This window comes from Vulpes lagopus, chromosome 10, assembly GCF_018345385.1.
Source record: "Vulpes lagopus strain Blue_001 chromosome 10, ASM1834538v1, whole genome shotgun sequence".
Classification (NCBI taxonomy): domain Eukaryota; kingdom Metazoa; phylum Chordata; class Mammalia; order Carnivora; family Canidae; genus Vulpes; species Vulpes lagopus.
In genome coordinates, this window is record NC_054833.1 from 82487062 (window position 1) to 82507583 (window position 20522).

At 38.7% G+C, this 20522-nt stretch overlaps 1 protein-coding gene and 1 non-coding gene across 4 annotated transcripts in view; one reads left to right on the top strand and one right to left on the bottom strand.

Annotated features, from left to right (window-relative positions):
- The window catches only part of ZYG11A (zyg-11 family member A, cell cycle regulator), a 69953-nt gene that overhangs the window by 30705 nt on the left and 18726 nt on the right, over positions 1 to 20522 (bottom strand). The window contains exons 1-2 of one of the 3 annotated variants that reach the window (XM_041770559.1): positions 18053 to 18087; positions 9939 to 10687 (exon numbers count right to left, since the gene is read on the bottom strand). The exons of 1 other annotated variant lie outside the window; for it this stretch is intronic. In XM_041770559.1, the coding sequence (XP_041626493.1) occupies positions 9939 to 10643 (705 nt within the window). In that variant the 5' untranslated portion in view covers positions 10644 to 10687; positions 18053 to 18087. Of the gene's footprint in view, positions 1 to 9938; positions 10688 to 18052; positions 18088 to 20522 lie in introns of those variants that run through there. One more of the 3 variants, XM_041770558.1, reaches the window with a different exon arrangement.
- On the top strand, positions 8767 to 8873 carry LOC121501037. The gene has a single exon (XR_005990486.1). It is a non-coding gene; the product is annotated as a U6 spliceosomal RNA (small nuclear RNA).

Sequence of the window (20522 nt, forward strand, 5' to 3'; positions counted from 1 at the left end):
ACCAGAAAATTTATAAATTTATGGATATTAGGTAATATACTTTTTTAAAATTTAAATTTAATTTGCCAGCATACAGCATAACACCCTGTGCTCATCCCATCAAGTACCCTCCATAGTGCCTGTCACCCAGTTCTCCAAGTAATATACTCTTAAACAACCAATAGCTCAAAGAAGAAAATCACAGAGAAATTGGAAAATATTTAGAGACAATGAAAACAAAAATACAGCATACTAAACCTTATAGGACACACTGAAAGCGGTGCTAAGGGGGAAATTTATAGCTATAAATGCTTAAATTAAGAAAACAAGAAAAATCTCCTTACTAAGTTATAGGTCTCTTGAAATTTTCTATTTTTTCTGGATTTAGTCTTATTAAGTAAGTCTTATGTTTCTAGAAATTTGTCCATTTCATCTAGGTCATTCAATTTATTGCAGCATAATTGTTCATAATACTTTTACGATTTTTGGGTAGGAATTGGTAGGAATATCCCCACATTGATTTCAGATTTTAGTATTTTGAATCCTCTCTTTTTTTCTTAGTCCATCTGGTAGCTAATGGTTTGTATGTTTTATTCAAAGAACCAAGTTTTGGTTTTACTAATTTTGTTATTCTCAATTTATCTTTGCTTATAATCATTATGATTTCCTTTATTCTGCTAGTTTTGGGTTTAATTTGTTCTTTTTCTTGTTTCTTAAGTTGTAAAGATAGTTGTTGATGTGAGATTTTTTTGTTTTCTTAATTTAAGCATTTATAGCTATAAATTTCCCCCTTAGCACCGCTTTCAGTGGGTACTGAATGAAGTCCTAGCTAGAGCAATTAGGCAAGATAATGAAATAAAAGACATCCAAATTGCAAAGGAAAAAGTAAAATTATCTGTTCGTAGATAATATCCTCTCATATGCAGAAAAGCCTAAAGATTCCACGCACACACAAAAAAACCATGAGCACTAATAAATAAACTAAGAATTGCAGGAAACAAAGCCAACATACAAAAATCAGCTACATCTTGGCGTATCTAGATGGCTCAGTAGGTTGAGTATGCAACTCTTGGTTTCAGCTCAGGTCATGATCTCAAGGCTGTGAAATCAAGTCCTACATCTGGTTCTACACTCAACAGGAAGTCTGCTTGTGGATTCCCTCTCTCTGCCCCTCCCCCCACTCACTCTCACTCTCTCAAATCTTTTTTAAAAATCAGCAATATTTCTATAACAATGAATAATCTACAAAGGAAATTATTAAAACAATTCCATTTATAATAATATAACAAAGTACTCAGGAATTAGCTCAGAAGGTGAAAGACACAATGAAAACTATAAAACACTGATAAAAAGTTAATTAAGAAATGAAAGACACAGGGACGCGTGGGTGGCTCAGCGGTCGAGCTTCTGCCTTTGGCTCAGGATGAGATCCTATAGTCCTGAGATCAAGTCCCAGATCAGGCTTCCTGCATGGAGCCTGCTTCTCCCTCTGCCTACATCTCTGCCTCTTTCTCCGTGTCTTTCATGAATAAATAAATATTAAAAAAAAAAAAAAAGAAATTCATAAATAAATGGAAAGACATGTTCGTGAATCAAAGACTTAAGATATCAATATTACCCAAAATGATCTACATATTCAAGGTAATCCCTACCAAACTCCTAAAGAGATTTTTTTTTTTTTTACAGAAACAGAAAAGCCCATCCTAATTTCATAAGGAGTTCCAAGGAACCCCAACTAGACAAAGCCATCTTGAAAAAGAACAAAACTGGATAACTTACCTTCCTAATTTCAAAACTTAACTATAAAGCTACAGTAATCAAAACAGTGTGGTACTGGCATAAAGATAGACATATAGAGAAATAGAATAGAATAAAAAGTTCCCAAAACAATCACTTGCATATATGATCATATATGTGGTCAAATGATTTTTGACAAGGGTTCCATAACCATTCAACAAGGAAAGTACAGTCTTTTTTTTTTTTTTTTTTTTTTTTAAAGAAATTGTGCTAAGTGGGCAGCCCCGGTGGTGCAGCGGTTTAGGGCCGCGTGCAGCCCAGGGCGTGATCCTGGAGACGCTGGATCGAGTCCCACGTCAGGCTCTCTGCATGGAGCCTGCTTCTCCCTCTGCCTGTGTCTCTGCCTCTCTCTCTCTGCATCTCTATGAATAAATAAAAATCTTAAAAAAAAATTAAAAAAAAAGAAATTGTGCTAAGTAAACTGGATATGCACATGCAGAATAAAATTGTGGGCCCTTACTTTACACCATGTAAAAAATTAACTCCAAATGGATCAAAGACCTAAACATAAAACCTAAAACTATTTAACTCTTAGAAGGAAACATGAAACTTCATGACAATGGCATGGCAATGATTTATTGGATAGGATACCAAAGCAACAAAAGAAAAAAAGTCTATATATTGGACCTAAAAAAAAAAAAAAATTTTTTTTTAAAGTAATCTCTACACTCAACGTGGGGCTTGAACTCACAACCCTGAGGTCAAGAGTCATATGCTCTACCAACTGATCCAGCCAGGCACCTCAGACCAAAAATTTTTAATTTTGTGCATCAACAGAGTAAAAAAGAAACCCACAGAAAGGGGAAAGTATCAGCAAATCATATATCCGGTAAGGGATGGATACATAAATAGGTATCTATATTCACAATATAGAGAAAACTCCTATACACAATGACAAAAAACAAGTAACCCTACTCAAAAATGGGCAAAGGAGTTGAGTAAGACCTTCTCCAAAGAAACAAATAGCCAATAAGCTCATGAAACCATGCTTAATAATCACTGACAGTAGGGAAATGCAAATCAAAACTTCAATGAGATACCACCTCACCCTCACTAGGATTATTACCATTTAAAAACAAAAACAGAAAGTAACAAGTGTTGGGGCACCTGCATGGCTCAGTCAGTGAAGCGTCTGCCTTTGGCTCAGGTCATGATCCCAGGGTCCTGGGTTTAAGCCCCGCATTGGGCTCCTTGTTCAGCCAGAAGGGCTGCTTCTCTTTCTCCTTCTGCCTGCCACTCCCCCCTGCTTGTGCTCTGTCAAATAAATAGATAAAATCTTTTTTTTTTTTTTAAGATTTTATCTATTTGTGAGAGACACACAGAGAGAAAGAGAGGCAGAGGGAAAAGCAGGCTCCAGGCAGGGAGCCCAACATGAGACTTAATCCCGGGTCTCCAGGATCACACCCTGGGCCGAAGGCGGCGCCACACCGCGAGCCGCGGGGGCTGCCCAAATAAATATATAAAATCTTAAAAAAAAAAAAAAAAAGTGTTGATAAGGATGTGGAGAAATTGGAATATTTATGCACGGTGGTAATATATAATTGTACAGCTGCTGTGGAAAACAGTGTGGCAGTTCTTCAACAAATTAAAACTGGAATTACCATATGATCCATCAACTCTAAGTCTGGGTATATACCAAAAGAACTGAAAACAAGAGTCTCAAAATGGTATCTGAATACCCGGTTCATAGCAGCATTATTCACAATAGTTGAAAGCAACATGGAAGCAACTCAAGTGTCCAAAGACATTAACTGGATAAGGAAAAATGTGCGCACGCGCACACACACACACACACACACATATACATATATATTATTCAATCTTAAAAGAGAAGGAAATTCTGCAATATGTTACAACATGGATGAACCTTGAGGACATTATGCTAAGTGAAATAAGCCAATCACAAAAAGACAAATACTCTATGATTCCATTCATATGAAGTACTTAGTCAAAATCATAGAGACAGAAAGTAGAATGGCGTTTGCCAGGGTCTGTAGAGAGAGGGGAATGAGGAGTTAGTGTTTAATGCATATATATAATTTCACTTTTACAAGATGAAAAGAGCTATGGAGATGGATAGTGGTGATGGTTGCACAACATTATGAAGGTACTTAATATCACTGAACTGTATACTTACCATCTTAATTTTATATTAAGATGGTAAATTTTATATTATATAGTTTGCCATTCAAAAAGTTTTTAAAAGAATGGAAATATTAAGACACCAGGCTGTCTCAGTTGGTAGAACATGTGACTCTTGATCTCCAGGTCCTGATTTTGAGCCCCATGATAGGAGTAGCGATTACTTAAAAAAAAAAAAAAAAAAAAAGAATGGGGGCAACCCGGGTGGCTCAGCGGTTTAGCACCACCTTCAGCCCAGGGCCTGATCCTGGAGACCCGGGATCGAGTCCCACATCAGGCTCCCTGCATGGAGCCTGCTTCTCCCTCTGCCTGTGTTTCTGCCTCTCTCTCTCTCTCTCATGAATAAATAAATAAAATCTTAAGAAAAAAAAATCTTTAAAAAAAAGGATGGAAATATGAACTGACATGGGGTGATTTTCAAGGCATATTGTTAGGTAATAAATGCAAAGTGCCTACGACCTATTGTATAAGAAGAGGAAATAAGAGAACCTAAATACATCCATCTGCTTAGTACCTTGATTATACCCTCAGTCTAGGAAGAAAAAAAAAAAAAGAACAGCAAATGAATCTTCAACTCTTTTTTTTAGCAGGTCTGTGTTTCACTGTAGTTAGGTATAGCAATTCTGAAAACTCTTTTATATATACTGTAGGATTAAGCAAATGTGCTGATGCTGCTAAAAATCAAGTTCTCACTGTGGAAGAGATAAAAAACAGAATGGGGAAAGGCGAAGAAGAATGGTGTGCGGATGAACACTTGGAAGTATTATTTTATTTTATTTTTTATTTATTTATTTTTTAAAGATTTTATTTATTCATGACAGACACACAGAGAGAGAGAGAGAGAGAGAGAGAGAGGCAGAGACAAAGGCAGAGGGAGAAGCAGGCTTGATGCAGGGAGCCCGATGCGGGACTCCAAGGTACTAGGATCAGAGCCCCACATCAGGCTCCCTGCTCAGCTGGGAGCCTGCTTCTCCCTCTCCATCTGCCTCTGCCCCTGCTTGTGCTCTCTCTCACTTTCTCTGTCTCAAATGATAAATAAAATCTTAAAAAAAAAAAAAAAGTCAAAAAAAAAAAAAGTCAACAAAACAAAGCTAGTCTATAATCTTAAAAAATATCAATGTCACAAAGAACAGGATGGACTAGGTAACTCTCCCAGATTAAATTACAGAGGGACGTGAAAAATAAATGCAAAAATGACCCTGGACTAAAAGGAAAAATATTTTACAGAGGGCATTACTGGGATTAATCAACATTGTAAATGTGCATAGTAAGATTATTTAAAGCACTGCATCAGGCAGCCTGGGTGGCTCAGTGGTTTAGCACCACCTTCAGCCCAGGGTGTGATTCCAGAGACCAGGGATCAGATCTGCCCTGCATTGGGCTCCCTGCATGGAGCCTGCTTCTGCCTCTGCCTGTGTCTCTGCCCCTCTCCCTCCCCCTCCCTCCCTCCCACCCTTCCTCCCTCCCCCCCCCTCTGTCTCTCATGAATAAATAGAATCTTAAAAAAAAAATTGTTTAAAGCACTACATCAATGTTAAACTTCCTGAAACTTGGTAACTACAAGTTACCATTGTAACTTGGCCATTAAGGAGAATATCATTGCTCTTAGGAATACAAAACTCAAGCATTAAGGGCTAAAGGGACATGATGTATGCAACCTACTCTCGAATGGTTCAGAAAAAAATTCTGTGTATAAAAAGGATGCGATAGGGGCAGCCCCGGTGGCTCCGGTGGCGTAGTGGTTTGGCGGTGGCGTAGTGGTTTGGCGTAGTGGTTTGGCACCGCCTGCAGCTCAGGGCATGATCCTAGAGACCCTGGATCGAGTCCCACGTCGGGCTCTCTGCATGGAGCCTGCTTGTCCCTCTGCTTGTGTCTCTGCCTCTCTCTCTGTGTCTCTATGAATAAATAAATAAAAAATCTTAAAAAAAAAAAAAAAGAAAAAAAGGATACGATAGGGCAGCCCTGGTGGCTCAGCAGTTTAGCACTGCCTTCAGCCCAGGCGTGATCCTGGAGACCCGGGTTCAAGTCCCACGTCAGGCTCCCTGCATGGAGCCTGCTTCCCTCTGCCTGTGTCTCTGCCTCTCTCTCTCTCTCTCTCTCTCTCTGTCTCTCATGAATAAATAAAATCTTTAAAAAAAAAAAAAAAAAGGATACGATAAAATAAATGTGGTCAAAATGTTTAAAATTAGCGACCCACCAAGTTAAAAGTTTTTTCAAAACAAATTTTAAGTACTAAAAATAGATTAATGGCCCAAGGACCTATACATAATAATCTAAAGAATATATTCTAAAATTTTTTTAAGTTTTATGATCATAGTGCCTAGGTGGCGCAGTTGGTTGTCTGCCTTCAACTCAGGTGATGATCCCAAGGTACTGGGATCAAGTCCTGCAGACTTCCTGCTGAGCAGGGAGCCCCTCCCCCTACTTGTGCATGCTCACTTGTGTTCTCTTTCTCCTCTCTCACTCTCAAAACAAAATAAAAAAATTTTTTAAAAAGTTTTACAATCAGATGTAAGAGCTGAAAAGGAACAATGAATAAGCCACAACGAAACCAAGCAGAAGACCAAACAGCTGTTGCCTCACCCTCTCTTCTCTTTGGCTTCCTGCAGATGCCACTACAAAACAATCTTCAAAAAGGATTCTTGCCACACCCCACCAGTGGATCAACAAGGATTTCCTACCTAATGAAGATACTGCATGGCTTTTGATACTACTAATGCTGGGTGCCCTTTTTGCCTGTTTTTTATTTTTTTAAGTAGGCTCCACACTCAACATGGGGCTTGAACTCATGATCCTAAGATGAAGAGTTGTATGCTCTACCGACTAAGTCAGCCAGGCACCTCCCCCTTATACCTACTTTCAAGGAATAGGTACATGTTACCCATTCTAATTTGGGGTGCAATAAATAACATTTGTTGTATTTGAGGGTCTTTGCTGACATTTAATTTTATCCATATTAAATGTGAGCAAATTTTTGATCAAACAACTAAGATACTTGGCATACTCTGCATCTGATATGAAACATATATTTCCACTAAATAAAAGGTTTCCTGAAACATACCTTTTAAATTTGCCATACCTTACAGTCTGCATAAGGCTGGCTTAAGATCTTTTAGAGTTTCTTAGTACTGGATAGATTGTGGTCTCTCCTCTCCATCCCAATAATATAAAACACTGTATATAATGCATAATTTAAAATTTTCAAAGTAAACTAAATTTACACGTATACCAGATAAGGTCATTGAAACATAGCTTCCCATTTTCTTTTAGCATACCCACTTTGATAGTATCTCAACTATATGCATAATCCATCAATAAAATATTCCAGCATTTGTCCGATATTATTGCATATACCAAGAGCTCTAACGTGCTAAAAACAATTTTTCCCCAATTCCTGCAGTCTTTTGATTATTGTGACACTAAATGCTATTCATCTGAAACAGGCCTAGGTATACATTCCTGGTAAATAATTCTCAACATCTGAAAGTTCACATTATCTCTATTACAAAGCCTAATGATATGATATGGCTTCCACCTTCATTAGACATGCCAGAAATTTAAAAGGACTTCAGGGGCATCTGGGTGGCGGCTCAGTTGGTTGAGTCACATTCCAGATTTTAGCTCAGGTCTTGATCTCAAGTGTCATGAGATCTAGCCATGCTAAAGCTCCATGCTCAGTGGAAGTGTGCTTGGATATTCTCTCCCTCTGCTCCTTCCCTCATTCACATGCTCTCTTTCTAAAATAAATCTTTTTTAAAAATATAAAAGGACTTCAAAATACAATTGCTATTTTCAAATCAAAAGAACAAAAACGTGAAAACAGCTCTCTCTTTTGGTCCACCATCGTGGTGTGTGTGGTTGACTGTCCATCATGTCTTCTCACAAAAGTTTCAGGATCAAGTGATTCCTGGCCAAGAAACAAAAGCAGAAGCATCCAATTTCCCAGTGGATTCGGATGAAAATTGGTAATAAAACCCAGTACAGGGGTGCCTGGAAGGCTCAGTCGGTGGAGCATGCAACTCTAGATCTTTGGGGTGTGAGTTCAAACCCCACGCTGGGCATAGAGCCTACTTAAATAAGTAAGTAAATAAATAAATAAAAACAACTAATAATTGCAAATAACTTTATTCTCTCATTCTAAAAAGAATTACTTATTGTATAATTATAAAGCATTTTAAAGCAGTGGTTCTGAACCTTGGCTGCAAATTAGAATTACATGGGAACTTTCAAAATTTTGATGCCCACACCAACCCCCAGACCAGTTAAATCAGAATCTGTGGGAGATCAGACACAGGCATCAGTACATTTCAAAGCTTCCAAAATAATTACAATGTACAACCAAGGTAGGGAACCACTGTTTTGTTTTGTTTTTAAAGATTTTATTTGACAGAGAAAGAGAAAGCACAAGCAGGGAGAGCAGCAGGCAGAGGCAGGCTCCCCAATGAGCAGGGAGCCTGACACGGGGCTTCAACCAAGGACTCTGTGATCGTGACCTAAGCCAAAGGCAGACACTTAACCGACTGAGCCACCCAGGCACTGCACTATTTTAAATAAGAAATATTGTGAGACAGCCCCAGCGGCTTAGCAGTTTGGCACTGCCTTCAACTCGGGGCGTGGTCAACCCAGGGCGTGGTCCTGGAGACCTGGGATGGAGTCCGAGTCCCACGTTGTCGTCCCACGTCGTCGGGCTCCCTGCATGGAGCCTGCTTCTCCCTCTGCCTGTGTCTCTGCCTCTCTCTCTCTCTCTCTCTCTCTCTGTGTGTCTCTCATGAATAAATAAAATCTTTAAAAAATATATTCTGGAACACAAATCCTTAAATATATGCTGTTTTAAAAACAGCACCAAGAGTACTCACTTCAGTAGTACATATACTAAAACTGAGACAATACAGAAAAGATCAGCATGGCCCCTAAGCGAGGATAAGATGCAAATTTGTAAGGTGTTCCATATTAAAAAATATATATATAGCATGATTGGCTATAAATTTATTCTGGCAATGTTCAAAACTTTTTTCTTTCGTTTTTTTAAGATTTATTTATTTGAGAGGGCCAGAGAGAGAGAGAGAGAGAGAGAGCGAGTACTTGGGATCCCTGGGTGGCGCAGCGGTTTGGCGCCTGCCTTTGGCCCAGGGCGCGATCCTGGAGACCCGGGATCGAATCCCACGTCGGGCTCCCGGTGCATGGAGCCTGCTTCTCCATCTGCCTGTGTCTCTGCCTCTCTCTCTCTCTCTGTGACTATCATAAATAAATAAAAATTTAAAAAAAAAAAAAAAAAAGAGAGCGAGTACTTGAACATACCAGCAGGGGGAGGGGCAAAAGAGGGAGAGGGAGAATCCCAAGCAGACTCTCCAGTGAATGAGGAACCCACACAGGGCTCGTTCTCACAACCCGGAGATCATGACCTGAGCCAAAATCAAGAGTCAGACACCTAACCGACTGAGCCACCCAGGTGCCCTGTTAAAACTTTTTTTAAAGATTCTTTTCAAAATTGTTTTCTCTCACACCTTCACCAAAAATGTTGATCACCTGCCTGACTAATTATATAGAAGTGAACAGCATAAGTTTTAGAATTACAAAGACCTGGATACAAGTCCTAGCTCAAAAATTTTTTTAAAAATAATAAATAAATAAATCCTAGCTCTACCATTTAATAGGTAGTTATATGATAATGAATAATCAGTTTAACCTCTGAGTTTCCATTTCCTCATCTGTAAAATGGGAGGATTAAAGAGGAAAACAACACGCACAATGTGGCATCTGGTACATAGGAGGGAATGTATAAATGGCTATATTTATCATACCAAACTAGCCTAGAAGACCCTGGAAGCCTTGACCATATCTTGTTTAAGGTCATAATTCCAGAACCTACCACATGGTAGCTACATAAAAATTACTGTTAAGCTCCTTAAGGAATTTTATCTGTCTGTAACTCTAATACCTAGCATAAATTCTGATATACAGTAAAAGCCTAACAACATTCTGAACAAAGGAAACAAACTTATTTCAAATAAAAAACAAACCCTCAAGCCTTGCTTTGCAGTAAAGAAGTCAGAATAACCAGCATCCGTAGCCAATAATCCCACAAACTGCATTGCAGGCCGTTGTTGTATAAACAGTTCTACAGCTCCATCAGTGATGTAATTGCCCCCCGAAATATCCAGCGACACAATATTAGGCAGAATATCCTTTTGCTGCAGCAAATGAAAAGCTAGATCTGATTTGAGTTGCCTGTGATCAGAAATATCAAGGTGAAGCAGACATTTAAGTTCTCTAATAACTGCAAGAATTTGTGGTTTGGTCATAGTCAGGCATTTCAGATAGTGCATAGTCAGAGATTTGAGTCGATCCTTACACGTAAGGAGTGCAGAAATGTTAGTGACCAGAGTATTGGAGATATCCAAGCTTTCCAGTTTTGGTAACTGAGAAACATTAGCCAGGTCTTCACTATGAAAACAAACATTGAAAACACTTAAAACGCGAAGACCAGTGAGCTGACCAAATAGGAGTCTTGAATCTTGAGGGATATTTGTTGAGTCCAACAGGAGACACCGAAGGTTTTGCTGGATCCAACTATTGCTGCAGAGTCCACTTAGGATGTCTGAAATTGGGAGGTCAGTGTGCACTGCAGTAGCATCTAGCTCAATGACTTTGTGATGGCAGAAGGCTTTTGTGAATGCAGCTGTCGAGATTTTAGCTTTTTGAATATTGACCAGCTTCAGTTTCATTTGGTTGCCTTGGAAAATGCTTGCTGTTCTATCAGTCAGCTTCCCTATAAGAGAACCAAAACCAGCTTGTAATAACTAAATCTCATGCCTTTTCCAGGAAGCATTGTGGCCAATGAACAATGACAGATGCTAATAATAACAATGACTACATTTACTGCTTACACCCTGCGAAGCATTGTTCTAAACCCTTTACTCAGATTACTTCACTTATTCTTTATAATACTATAACAATACCATAACACTATTACTATTATAACTGAGGAAACCGGAGCTTAAAGAGCTCCAGTTACCTCCAGTAACTTGTTCAAAGTCAAAATATGTGGTAGAACCATTTTATCCATAGTAACTTTGTTCATACACTCAACAAAACAACAACAAAACACAAAACAGATAAATAAGTAGAGGATATATAATATAAAAATAACACTACCAATGATTACTTTTAACCAAATTAATGGACAGCCTCTGACAAGTCACTTACCTCTGTAGGCCTCATTTTCCTCATCTGTAAAATGAATGGGTTATACTAGATTTTATTTAGAAAAGATTTACTACGCATCTCCTATATGTGAGATCCTGTGTTAAGAAATGGGCACACAAGGTAATTTGACCCCTGTGACGACAAGGAGTTCAGTTTAGAAAGGCATGTCAGGTAAATAAAGGATTAGTAATAGTGTACTGACATGCAGTACTGATTTGTACCACTCCTGAGCTGGTACACATAAGATTAACTTTGGGAAAAGTTTTGAAGACTAAATATCAGTTTGGGGGAGTGAAAAGAAAAGAAAAGAAAAGTTACTTAAGCTAAGACCCAAGGACGTGAAAGATAAAGATTACTGTCACTCTAGATTGAAGGAAGAGCTAAAGTCCTGAGATGGGAAACAGGTCGGCTTTTTCTATGAAATGAGAGGAAACCAATGTGACTGAAGCACAGCTGATGAAGGTTAGAGACAGGTTAGAGACAGAGGCAAGAGTCAGATCTGTCAGACCAGGGCAAAGAATTGACATTTTATCCTAAGTATAAGGAGAAGCCTTTCAAGTGTGACATAAGAGTGGCCAGATCTGTCATGAGGACTGTTTGCTATGTGGCAGAGCTTGGCAAGGGACAAAAGTGGAGGTAAAGAGAGCACTTGTGAGGTCAGGGAAGAGGAAAGAGAAAGGTGTTATTGATAAGACTTTTTTTTTAAGAAGAAAAGAATGGGGATCCCTGGGTGGCGCAGTGGTTTGGCGCCTGCCTTTGGCCCAGGGCGCGATCCTGGAGACCTGGGATCGAATCCCACGTTGGGCTCCCGGTGCATGGAGCCTGCTTCTCCCTCTGCCTATGTCTCTGCCTCTCTCTCTCTCTCTCTCTCTCTCTCATAAATAAATAAAAATTAAAAAAAAAAAAAAAAGAAGAAGAAAAGAATGTTTGAGATAGATATTTTGAAGGCAGAAAATGTTTCAATAGAATCAAAGAGAGAGGGATCCCTGGGTGGCTCAGCGGTTTAACGCCTGCCTTTGGCCCAGAGCGCGATCCTGGAGTCCCGGGATCGAGTCCCGCGTCAGGCTCCCGGCATGGAGCCTGCTTCTCCCTCCTCCTGTGTCTCTGCCTCTCTCTCTCTCTCTCTCTCTCTATCATGAATTTAAAAAAAAAAAAAAAGAATCAAGGAGAGAGGAAGAAGAAATGAAAAACTACTCCTCCTAAGTCACTGAACAACAAGGTAGATGACCAAGTCATTCTGGAGATGGGGGAAATCGCAGTGCAGTGGATGTTGTAATATGACACCTGGATCCTTAATAGGAACAAAGAACTTACTATTAGACCTGCTGGGAGTGCAGTCAGCCTTCATCTATGGGACATCAACTGAAAAGAGCTGCCCTACCCAAGGTCAGACCATTTCCCATGCAGACCCATATCCGAAACTGATCTGGATGGTATAAAGGTCCAACCCTCGTATAAAGGTCTAGCCCTCACATCTCAAATCTCAACTCAGCACAGATCTGAGTAATTGTTTCACCTTCAGGATTCCCCAAATGATCAGCTGAGGTATTCTAGATTCCATAGAGTTTAAACCTATGAGACTAAAGGACAAACACTTGGAATTAACTGGCATAGAGACAGTATTTAATAAAACTGTGGGAGGGACACCTAGGTGGCTCAGGTCGTGATCCTGGGATCAAATCCCACATCAGGCTTCCTGCATGGAGCCTGCTTCTCCCTCTGCCCATGTCCCTGCCTCTCTCTCTCTCTCTCTCTGTCTCACATGAATGAATGAAAGAATTAATTAGGGCAGCCCCGGTGGCGCAGCAGTTTAGTGCCGCCTGCAGCCCGGGGTGTGATCCTGGAGACCTGGGATCGAGTCCCACGTCAGGATCCCTGCATGGAGCCTGCTTCTCTCTTTGCCTGTGTCTCTGCCTCTCTTTCGCTCTGAAAAGAAAGAAAAGAAAAGAAAAGAAAAGAAAAGAAAAGAAAAGAAAAGAAAAGAAAAGAAAAGAAAAGAAAAGAAAAGAAAAGAAAAGAAAAGAAAAGAAAAGAAAAGAAAAGAAAAGAAAAGAAAAGAAAAGGAAAGGAAAGGAAAGAAAGAATTAAAAAAAAAAAGTGGGAATTGGGACATCTGGGTGGCTCAGTCCATGATCTTGGGGTCCTGAGATCAATCTCCACATCAGGCTCCCTGCTCAGTGGGGAGCCTGCTTCTCCCTCTCCCTTTGCCCTTCCTCATGCTTGTGCTTTCTCTCAAATAAATAAAATATTAATAAATAAATAAATAAAAGCTGCTTCATTAAAAAAAAAAAACTGTGGGAATGGATGACATGGGAATGTAAAAGGAGGAAGAGCAAGAACAAAATATGGAAAATAACTACATCTGAGGTCAGTAGAATGAGGAATAATAGTCATAATAGCAAATAATAGCTGCTGATGTTCTAAATATTTTAGATATATTAATTCTCTAAGTCTTCATAAAACCCAATGAGGAAGGGATTATTATTAGTCACCTTTTACAGAGGAGTTGAAACATAGTAAAGTTAAGTAACTGGCCCAAGGAAACATCTAATAGTCAGGACAGTGTATAAACCCAAATAGTCTGACACCAGAACCAGAACTCTTAAATCTTAATTTGTACTGCCTTTCAAGGAGAGTTGGATAAGGAGACAGATCAGCAGCAACCACTGAAGTAGGAGGAAAACCAGAAGAATATGATGACTGAGAAGCCCAGAGAAGAAACACAGTAGACTCAGGACACATCCTGGATATATGGTTCTGAAGCTTAGAATAAAAGTACTATGCTGAGAACTCTAAGGAATCAGAGTAGAAGTGGTAGCTTCTAAAACAAAACAAAAAGACCTACAGAATGTACAAAGTACTATTGGGTACCCAAGTCAGAATTTCAAGGAACATAAAATATTTAAGGTACATACAGAAAAACAACAGCATACAAAGGAAATTGTGGAAGAGTAACCAAGAATACAAGAAAAAAAAAGCAACAGAAGAATGAAATACTCTAAGAAAGGTCAAGAGTAATTAATACTAAAAGTCAAAAGTACAATAATCTCTGATGATTTAATGAATCTAGGCAATTATCATTTATGGCCACCAAAATACAAAACCAACCAGACCACCAGACTTAATTAACTCCCTTAAGGAAGTACAAGGCCCTATCAAAAACATCAAATCTAAATCTAATCAAGCATCTACCTCTAACTTCCAGCTTAAAGGAATTACAGCTATCAGAAGAACAGCAAAAAAAAAAAAATTTTTTTTTGGAACAGCAAAAAATTATAGCACTGCCAAACAATGGCAAAATCCAGACTGTGGAAAAACTCTACATAACAAACCACCACAGTTTCTTTGAAAAAAAAAAAAAAAAAAAAAAAAAAAAAACTGGAAAGCCCCCAAACACATAGAGATTAAACAACACACCTGTAATTAAAATGTGGATCAAGGAAGAAATCAAGAGAAATTTTAAATTTTGAACTACATGAAGACACAACTTATCAAAATTTATGAGATAAAGTGAAAATGCTTAAAGGTAAAGTTATAGCTCTGAATACATACATTAGAAAAGAAAGAGCTAAAACCAATCATCTAAGTTTCCACCTTAGGAAACTAGAAAAAGAACAAATTAAATGCAAAACAAGCAGAAAAAAAGGAATAATAAAAATTAGAACAGAAATCAATGAAACTGAAAATGTGAAATCAATAGAGAAAAATCAACAAAGCCAAAAGCCGATTCTTTGAAAAGATCAATAAAAATCAACCTAACTAAAAATAAATCAGCCTCGGGCAGCCTGGGTGGCTCAGAGGTTTAGCATCACCTTCAGCCCAGGGCATGATCCTGGAAGTCCCATATCGGACTCCCTGCATGGAGCCTGCTTCTCCCTCTGCCTGTGTCTCTGCCTCTCTCTCTCTCTGTGTCTCTCATGAATAAATGGATAAAATGTAATAGATAAAATATTTTTAAATAAATAAATAAATGTTAGCCTCTGGCCAGGCCAACTAAAAGGAGACAAATTACTAGCATCAGAAATGAAAAAGAGGACATCACTATCCGTTGAATATTAAAAGGATAAGAATACTATGAACTAATTCTATGCCCACAATATGATAACCTAAATGAAATGGACCCATTCCTAGACCCAATAAGTGTACGCCTTAATCCCCATCACCTGTTACACCCATTCCCCCCGCTCCTCCCCCAACCATCAATTTAGTTTGTTCTCAATAGTTAAGAGTCTGTTTCTTAACAGAAAGACACAATCTACCAAAACTCACACAGGATAGATTATCTGATAAGGTTTATTTATTAAAGAGATTGAATCAATAATTTAATAACCTTCCAAACAGAAAGCACCAGGTCTAGATGAGTTTAGTGATGATTTCTACCAAACACTGATGGAAATTATACCAGTCCTCCACAATTTCTTGCAGAGGACATACTTCCTAACTCATTCTTTGAGGCCAGCAATACCCTAACAACAAAACCACATAGCTATTATAAAAGAAAACTACTGGGGATCCCTGGGTGGCTCAGAGGTTTAGGCGCCTGCCTTTGGCCCAAGGCGCGATCCTGGAGTCCCGGGATCCGGTCCCGCGTTGGGCTCCCTGCATGGGGCCTGCGTCTCCCCCTCTGCCTGTGTCTCTGCCTCTCTCTCTCTCTCTCTATGTCTATCATGAATAAACAAAAAATTTTTAAAAATAAAAAGAAAAGAAAACTACTGACAAATCTTATGAACACAGATGCAAAAATCCTCAACAGAATATTAGCAAACCAAATCCAACAAAGTATAAAAAGAATTCCACACCACAAGCAAACAAATTTATTCCAGGTATGGAAGGCTGGCTCAACATTTAAAAATCAATTAATGTAATCTATCACATCAACAGACTGAAAAAAGAAAAATCACATGATTATATCACTAGATGAAAAAAAAAAAGCATCTGACAAAATCCAACATTCATTCCTAGTAACAACTCTCAATCATAAACAGAGGGGAACTTCCTCAATTTGAAAAGCCTTAGTACAAAAAATCTACAAGTAACATACTTAGTGGTGAGAAACAAAACTTTCTCACTAAGATCAGGTAAAAGGCAAGGATGTCCCCTCTCACCACTCCTTTCCATAAATACAATATCATTTACATCAGCACCCCAAAACAAGGAAATATTTAAGTATAAATCTAATAAGTACAAGATCTATATGAGAAAACTAAAAACTGATAAAATCCAAGAAGAAGGGATCCCTGGGTGGCGCAGCGGTTTGGCGCCTGCCTTTGGCCCAGGGCGCGATCCTGGAGACCCAGGATCGAATCCCACGTCGGGCTCCCGGTGCATGGAGCCTGCTTCTCCCTCTGCCTGTGTCTCTGCCTCTCTCTCTCTCTCTCTCTCTCTCTGTGTGACTATCATAAATAAATAAAAAATTAAAAAAAAAAATCCAAGAAGAACTAAATAAATGGAGAGATATTGGATATCATGGATACGGAGATATTCCATGTTCACAAATAAGACTCAATATTATCAAAATATCAGTTGGATTGTTCAGTCATAAAAAAGAATGAAACCTGATCATTTGCAACAACATGGATGGAACTAGAAAGTATAATGCTCACTGAAATAAGTCAGTTGGAGAAAGACAAATGCTGTATGACTTCACTTGTGTGGAATTTAAGAAACAAAACAATGAGGAAAGGGGAAAGGGAAAGAAGAGAGAGAGAGAGAAACCAAGAAACAGACTCTGAACTATTGAGAACAAACTAATGGCTGGGGGAGGATCAGGGGAATGGGTGTAACAGGTGATGGGGATTAAGGAGTACACTTGTGATGAGCGCTGGGTGATATACAAAACTGCTAAATCACTAATTTGTATACCTGAAATTAATAGAACACTGTATATTAATTATATGGGAATTAAAATTTTTTTAAAAAGTTATCAGTTTTTCCCAACTTCATCTACCAATGTAATGCAATCCTAAGAAAAATCCCAGCAGGTTATTTTTGTGAATATCAATAAAGTTTACATGGAAGGCAAAAGACCCAGAACATCCAACATAACCTTGAAAGAGAAGAACAACTTGGAAAGTGGACACTACCTAACTTCAAGACTTCCTATAAAAGCTACAGTAATCAAGACAGTGTGGTACTGGTGGAAGAATAGAGAAAGAGATCAATGGAAAGGAAGAAAGAGCCCAGAAATAGATCCAAATGATCTTTGACAAAGGAGTAAAGGTGATTCAATGCCTCAAATACAATACTACAGCAAATGATGTTGGAACAAATGGACATCCATATGAAAAAACAAAAACCAAACGTGAATCTAGACACAGACCTAAAACCCTTCATAAAAATCAACTCAAAATAGATCATACATGTAAATGTAAAACACAAAATTATAAAACTCCTAGAAGATAACATAGGGGAAAACCAATGGGGGAAAAAAAAAAACCCAATGGGTATAGTGATGCCTTTTTAGATACAATACTAAAAACACAATCCATGAAAGAAATAATTGAGGGGCACCTAGCTGGCTCAGTTAGAAGACCATGTGACTCTTGACCTCAGGGTCATGGGTTAAAGCCACACACAGAGTTATGGATTACTTAAATAAATAAAACTTAAAATAATGATAATTGATAAGCTAGATTTTATTAAAATTAAAATCTTGGGGTACCTGGGGCTCAGCTGTTTGGGCATCCAACTCTTGGTTTCAGCTCAGGTTATGATCTTGCAGTTATGTGATAGAGTCCCATGTTGGGCACTGTGCTCAGTGCAGAGTCTACTTCAGGTCCTTACTCCCTCTTCCTCTCATTCATATACTCATTCACTCTCAAATTAATTAGTTAATTTTAAAAAATTAAAATCTTACACCCTATTAAAGAGTATATTAAAAAATTAAAAGACAAGCCAGACTGGGAGAAAATCATTATAAAACACTTACCTGGTAAACTAATCCAAAATATACAAAGAACTCCTAACAATAAGAAAACAAAAACAGGGATCCCTGGGTGGCGCAGTGGTTTGGCGCCTGCCTTTGGCCCAGGGCGCGATCCTGGAGACCCGGGATCAAATCCCACGTCGGGCTCCCGGTGCATGGAGCCTGCTTCTCCCTCTGCCTGTGTCTCTGCCTCTCTCTCTCTCTCTTTGACTATCATAAGTAAATAAAAATTTAAAAAAAAAAAAAAAAGAAAAAAAGAAAACAAAAACAGTAAGAAAACAAACATCCCAATTAAATAATGGGCCAGAGACCTTAACAAACACCTCATCAAAGACAATATATAGATGGCAAATAAGCATAAAGATGCTCCACATCATATGTGATTAGAGAAATGCAAACCAAGACAACAACAAGACACTACTATATACCTATAAGAATGGTTCAAATTCAGAACACTGATAACACCCAAAACTGGGTAAGATGTGAGGCAATAGGAACTCATATACTGTTGGTGGGAATGCAAAATGGTACAAAAGACAGTTTGTCAGTTTTTTACAAAACTAAATATATTCTTACCATATGATCTAGCAATCGCATTCCCAAAGGAAGTGAAAACATGCCCACACAAAAACCTGCATAAAGATGTTTATGGCAGCTTTATTCTTAATCACCAAAACTTGGAAGCAAGTAAATGAATAAACTGTTACACATCCAGACAATGGACTATTCACCACTAAAAAGATATGAACTAGGGGTGCCTGGGTAGCTCAGTCAGTTAAGTGGCCAACTCTTAATTTGGCTCAGGTTGTGATCTCAGGGTCATGAGATTCAGCCCCAATTTGGGCTCTGTGCTCAGCAGGGAGTCTACCTGAGATTCTCTCCCTCTACCCTCCCCCTGCTATGTGTGTGTGCTCTCTCTCTCAAATAAATAAATCTTTAAAAAAAAGAAAAAAGGGGATCCCTGGGTGGCGCAGCGGTTTGGCGCCTGCCTTTGGCCCAGGGCGCGATCCTGGAGACCTGGGATCGAATCCCACGTCAGGCTCCCGGTGCATGGAGCCTGCTTCTCCCTCTGCCTGTGTCTCTGCCTCTCTCTCTATCTCTCTGTGACTATCATAAATAAATAAAAATTTAAAAAATAAATAAATAAATAAGAAAAAAAAGAAAAAAGAAAAAAGGCATGAGCAATTAAGCTATAAAAGACATGGTGAAACACATATTGAGTGAAAGAGCCAACCTGAAAAGGCTATATAGTGAATGATTACAAACGTGCAAAACTATGGAAACAGTATAAACATAATTGGTTGCCAGGAATGGGAAGAAGATATGAATAGAGGACAGAGGATTTTTGGGACAGTGAAAATACTTTGATATAATGATGACTATGTCATTATACTTTTGTCCAAACCCATAGAATACATAACACCAAAAGTGAACTTTAAGGTAAAACAAGGACTCTGAGGGACACCTGGGTGGCTTAGCGGTTTGGCACCTGCCTTCGGCCCAGGGCATGATACTGGAGCCCAGGGATCAAGTCCCACATTGGGATCCCTGAATGGAGCCTGCTTCTCCCTCTGCCTATGTCTCTGTCTCTCCCTCTTTCTTTGTCTCTCATGAATAAATAAAATATTTAAAAAAATAACAAGGACTCTAAGTGATTATAATGTGTCAAATATGGAAAAAATACCATTCTCATGAGTGATATTGATAATAGGGAAAGCTACGCATGTGTGGGGGCAGAATTCATAAGAAATCTCTGTACCTCCTCTATTTGGTTGTAAACCTAAAACTACTTTAAAAAATAAAGACTTAAAAATATGCATTACACACACAGATACCCATACACATAACATACATATTGCAAAATAATACAAGAGACAGGCGGAAAACCTGTAGAATAAAAGAGGCCTAAAAACCCCCATCAAGCAATCAAAATATATGGACCTCACCTGGATACTAACTAAAACAAAGGTTTTTAAAAGTTTTAAGACAGGGGCTGAGTGGCTCAGTTGGCTAACCAACTCTTAATTTCAGCTCAAGTCATGACCTTGGGGTCCTAAGATCCAGCCCTGTGGGATCCACATTCAGTGGGGAACCTGCTGCAGGATTATCTCTCTCCCTCTGTCCCTTCCCCACCCCTCTAAAATAAATCATTCTTAAATAAATAAAATCTTTTTTAAAAATTAAAAAGTTCTAAGGCAGTCAAAATGAACACTCACTATATATTTGATATTAAAAATAAATACTGGGCAGCCCAGATGGCTCAGCGGTTTAGTGCTGCCTTCAGCCCAGGGCGTGATCCTGGAGACCCGGAATCTAGTCCCACATCGGGCTCCCTGCATGGAGCCTGCTTCTCCCTCTGCTTGTGTCTCTGCCTCTCTCCCCGTGTCTCCCATGAATAAATAAATAAAATCTTTTAAAAAAATAAAAATAAATAAATACTAAAATTTTAAGTGTGAAATTAAAATTATGGTGT